We start from the raw sequence: 5,074 nt of genomic DNA, 5'->3' as shown, positions 1-5,074 counted from the left end.
TCACTGTCACAGCAGCGTTTGTTTTCATTCAAAGGCTTTATGGCTTTTCCTGTAATACCTGTTGCTATGTCGAGGCATTTATTGCACATGGGAGAAACTAATCTGCACATGCACTGATTATGTGCTTAAAATGTTCTGTTTTACAGAGAGAGGCATAACCTGTCAGCAGCCCACAGTCTAAATCTATCCAGAGCATATTATAGAAACAAAAATACAAATGCATGCATGTACACGAGTATGTTTTTGCACCTGGGTGAGAGAAACAGGAATAGCACTTATCGGCATCTGACTAATACGACTGATCACACATATGACCACAAACACAGGCAGGGAAACAGTTTATTGGTACACTGTGCCCTACACGCCATCGTTGTTGCATAAAGTCAGCAAATACACGACCCCTCAGGACTTTGCTGATTACAAATTACATTCAGCACATCCGTGATGACATAATTTTAAGAAAAAACATGCAAAGTCTTGCTAGTTTAGTTCCCATCGCTAGCCCTCCTCTCATACTTTCTCCTCTTTCAGCAGAGCGAGGATCTGCTCCCTCCTGGAGGTGTACGGCGTGTGTTTCAGCTGAAAGACGTGAGCAGGAAACAAGTTCCCACTGGGAGCGTACATATCCTCTCCCTTCTGCCCCATCAGCGAGCGCAGCGTTTTGTTTCTGGACAGAATTTTATCGTAAAACTCCACCCCTCCTTTGGCGTAATCGCGGGACACTCGGGCCGCACGTCGGTCCGAGCTATAGTCAAGCCACTGGCTGACGGCGTCCGAGGTGAGGAAGTAGGAAACAGCACCAATGCCAAGCGCAACGATGTTCACAGCCCCGCGTAGCAGCGCAGGCCCGCCGTACAGCCCGAAAACCTGCTTCAGCACCACGCTGTACACCCAAACCCCTCCCAGGCAGAACGGAGCGACAGCAGCGCTCATGACGGGTCCCCCGGACTGCAAGCGGGCCACCTCGCGCGCTATGGCGAACTTCTGCGCGTCGAGGGAAAACACAAGCGCCTCCTTTAGAGTCGAACCGGACTCACTGCTCCAGTCCACCGTTTTGCCGTTGATGAAAATGTTGCGATTGGTAATTCCACTCGGGTCATCGGCGGTGCTGTTGAAGTTAGCCGGGATGCCGATTTGGGCCCCCGCAGGAAGCCACGGGATGCCAGCGCCAACCGGATGGAAGCCAAAGGACGCAAAGGCCGAGACATTCTTGGGTGAGTTGACGCCATAGTCCTTCAGCACCTACAAATGACAAAGCAGAAATGTGAATTTTATGAAATTCATGAAAGAACAAATTTCATGTTTTGTGAACAATTTGTTACGATTTGTGTATAATGATGGTTATTAATCTAAGACGCCTGCGTCTATCTTTACTGCTATTTTCCTCTCATCAGCAACTACAAATATTTATGCATCATTCCAGCGACAATCACATGCATATTACAGCTGAAGTCTTTTAAACATATCTGAAGTGTGATCTTGAAAAAATAAGATAAATTAAAACCTGCTGAAAAAGATTTTCCAGCTTTTCCGACAGCACGACCGGCTCCCCCCGGTGCCAGGCCTGATAGAGCTGACGGTAGGAGACGTCAGGGAAAACGTGGTAGAACATGTTGGCGGCGAAGACTCCACCGCAGCTCGCAATGAGCAGCGGAGTGCGGTACTTCTGGAGAAGCACGGAGTACTTCAGGAAACGAGACGCCATGGCTTTTATTTTCTTCCTTCTTTTGGCTCCCGTGTTGTTTTCAGCAGCAAGCTTCAGTTGGTGACATCTGTGAAGAGGACAGACGATACATCCATGAAAACAAGCTGCATGTCACAGATATATAAAAACTGTGACACTGTGCTGACTCATCCTCCCCCAGGAACTTAACATGTCATTAACATGTCACATAGCACGATCTCATTCGAGGTTAGGGCGCCATCATGCGGGCTAACGCAACATCAGTGCACACGACGTGGTTATCACAGTGTACTACAACCTAAAACATGTTAGTTAAATGAACTTGAGCTGCCTTAGAATCGCACAACAAGCTGAAAATCAACTAAACTTGAAGCCTCAGGCTGTGATTGGCTGGTCACTTCCATCTCTTCTGTATTTTGTAACATGGAAACATTTAAACCTTAGTGGAGTTACTGTAGGAAGCTCAGATCCTTTAAAGTGTGCAGCAGGATGTTGTTTATGTTGTAAGTTTATTGTTTTAAATCTCTACATTTTAAAAATATGTTTATTGAGTAACATGCTGCTGTAATGTAGTAGTTTCCCTTGAGAGATCGATAAAGTATCTATCATAAGTGTTGTTTACCTGAATGAAAGATGAGAGACAGCACAATTCTTCTTCTATGGTCTGTAGTAGTATAGTAGTACATGCAGTATTGTAGTACCTCATTAAAATGAATACTTACAGTCACACAGAGACAACCTGGTGTGGTGACAGTCCCAAATAACAACCTTAGTGTTCAGGATCGAGTCAAATCCGCAACCGTGATAATGACGTCATCATTCATGGACTTTAAAGAAGCAGTTCTGCACTTTTTTTTAAACTCGCTGACGAGTCAGACTAACTTGTTTTGTAGTTTGGGGTCAAACTTAATCATAGTCAGTCTTGTCTTCACTCAGGACTCGCTGTGAACAAACAGATGAATTCAACCGAGCTAACCCTACAACCTAACACCTGCCTCACACCTGCCCGCGGTCGTGTCGTCGGAGACACACCAACAGCTTCTGAAGCACACACAGGCAGGCTGTCACTGATGAAACGTGAAGTACTTCACTGCAAACGGCAACAACGACGAGCCTGTTAATGATGCTTTTACTGCGCATGACGTCAGCAGCCTTAACCCTGCGGACTCGTTTACACACAGAGCCGTAAACGAGTCCGCTTCTCTCCATTTAGCACGAGCGCGTCTGAAACACTTGCTTCAGTTTCCGCTCCGGTGGACACTCACCTGTTCTCCGCATCTTTACCACGAGCCGCACACGAGACACTTTCCAAGGACAGCTGCACGGCATGGAGACATAACAGTGACCGGAAAGCGATTTAGCTGTCGTCATGGCGTTTCACGACAGTTTCACGACGGTAAAGTTAGAAGGCTCATTGATTTGACGTGAATTTTTGTTATTATTGTCTTCAATTACTTGTTTTTCTGAAGTGGTCTTGCTAATTAATTCTTTTTTAAAATTTCCGTTTGTTAAACAATTAAAAAATTATATATTTAACAACATCTAAACGTTCCTTTGTGAATACATTTACTAAAGGTAGTAAATAAATAAATAAGCTGCATGAACTTAAATTGAAGTCATTTCCTATTTATTATTCAACCTTAACATTAATTATTAAATCTAATGCATTGTGCTCAAATTGATTTTTAAGCATTAGAAGAGCAGAACATATTTAATCAGTATGCATTTCTAAAGCTCTGTTTGCATACATATTATACATTTAGTCTAACTAAAGATATCAGTGACAGAAAAGAGTGTACAGCACCAACAGGTCAAGCTTATACACCTCATATTACGGTATAAGTAACATTTCTGGCTAACAAATAAATAAATGCATAAATAATAGTAATAATAATAATTGTTTAAAAAAAGCCTTTATTGAATTTCTAGTTCAGCTGAAATTAAAATTAAATTAAAAACATGATACAAAGGAGAAAAAAAAGAAAAATTCAACAACATATATTTTATCATCCGGTTTTGTTTTATTTCATAAAAAAACAACTCCTCTAAATGATAAAACAGTGCTGTACAAACTGACGGTATGTGGTTTGTATGGGTTTGCACTTTGTTTTCTGTTAATACTGACTGCTATGAATAAAGCTGAGGTATTGTTGGCTGGCAGTGCCCTTCTTTTGGTTTTAAGTTGCGCTTGGACAACTAGGTTACATCCGAAATGCTGCTTCCTGTTGCACAGCGGCGAGGTAAAAAGCAACACAACCAAAAATATGACCTCTCTGCTGTTCCAGTTTATTGTGCTCTTCATGACATCAGGGAAAACGTTTAAGACAGAGGTCGAAATCATTTGCATGTTTAATAGAACAGACTTCAGAAGATTGTCTCTCTAACCCTTGACCAATTTATAGCCTTGCTACCAGTGGCGGTCCTAGCCTGTTTGGCGCCGTGGGCGAACACTGTCTCTGGCGCCCCCCCACATAAAACTGTTGTCAGAACCATACTGAATTTCACCAGAGAAACACGCACACACACACACACACACACACACACACACACACACACACACACACACACACACACAAAGAGAGAGAGAGTATGCATAGTATGCAAACAGCTACCAAACAGCCATCATAATTCGTCATGCAATGAGAACAGGACAAATCAACAATTGACAATGACTAATTAATATTCCAATCTGTAACATAATGTATTATTTGGAGTTTAGTTTGTTACTGTTACTATTTTTACTATTTCTTCTTGGAGCAACTCTAACACACATAATTTCCTTAGGGATTAATAAAGTATTCTGATTCTGATTGTTTCAGGATGAGCTGCCATTATCCAATCACACATCTGCTTACCTGCATCTTTTGCTCGTTTCTCCTCCTCTTCTTTTATCTTTTTCTAAACTGAGCACCTGATGGCTTTGAACTTTTCTTGTCCATCTTCCACTGGTTTTAATTTTGCACTCCAGTATGAACACAAATCCCTCAATCCGAGGATCACCACAACATAACCTAATAGACCTACACCTTAGTTCACAGATTCACTTTGTCTCGGGTTTATTTCTGGGATTTCGCACAACCCAGGATTCAAATCATGAATACATAATGGGCTTGGATTTACAACATTATGAATGAAATGTGCTCTATTTGGAAGCAGCCGGCCCCCCTCCCCTTTCGACGGGTTGTGTGTGAGACTTTAAATCATCAAACTGTAAATTATAAATTTAAATTGTTATTGATCCCTTTACCCCGAGTCCTAAAGTGTATATTTATTTTCTTACTCTTCTTATATTTATTGTTTGTTTACTTGCACTGCTGTAACTGGAGCCTCGTCGTCTCTTCTCTCTATATACTGGACTGTACAAAGATTGTTGTTGTTGTATGTAGCGGA

General features: G+C 42.1%; 1 protein-coding gene across 2 annotated transcripts; it reads right to left on the bottom strand.

Annotated features, from left to right (window-relative positions):
* Nucleotides 1–321: 321 nt before the first annotated feature.
* tmem177 (transmembrane protein 177) lies at nt 322–3,070 on the bottom strand. Of its 2 annotated transcripts, none has more exons than XM_040027742.1 (3): nt 2,950–3,070; nt 1,505–1,772; nt 322–1,242 (listed from the first exon to the last, which is right to left on the bottom strand). In XM_040027742.1, exons 2-3 carry the CDS (start codon nt 1,703–1,705, stop codon nt 511–513), a joined length of 933 nt encoding a protein of 310 aa, XP_039883676.1. In that variant the 5' UTR covers nt 1,706–1,772; nt 2,950–3,070; the 3' UTR covers nt 322–510. The 2 variants fall into 2 exon arrangements, with proteins under 2 accessions (XP_039883676.1, XP_039883677.1); XM_040027743.1 differs by lacking the exon at nt 2,950–3,070 and adding an exon at nt 2,407–2,939.
* Between the last annotated feature and the right edge of the window lie 2,004 nt (nt 3,071–5,074).

This window comes from Simochromis diagramma, unplaced genomic scaffold (genome assembly GCF_900408965.1).
Source record: "Simochromis diagramma unplaced genomic scaffold, fSimDia1.1 OVJJ01000343.1, whole genome shotgun sequence".
Lineage (NCBI taxonomy): Eukaryota > Metazoa > Chordata > Actinopteri > Cichliformes > Cichlidae > Simochromis > Simochromis diagramma.
The sequence above is the reverse complement of the archived record's forward strand: the minus strand, read 5'-3'. Positions and strand labels throughout refer to the sequence as shown.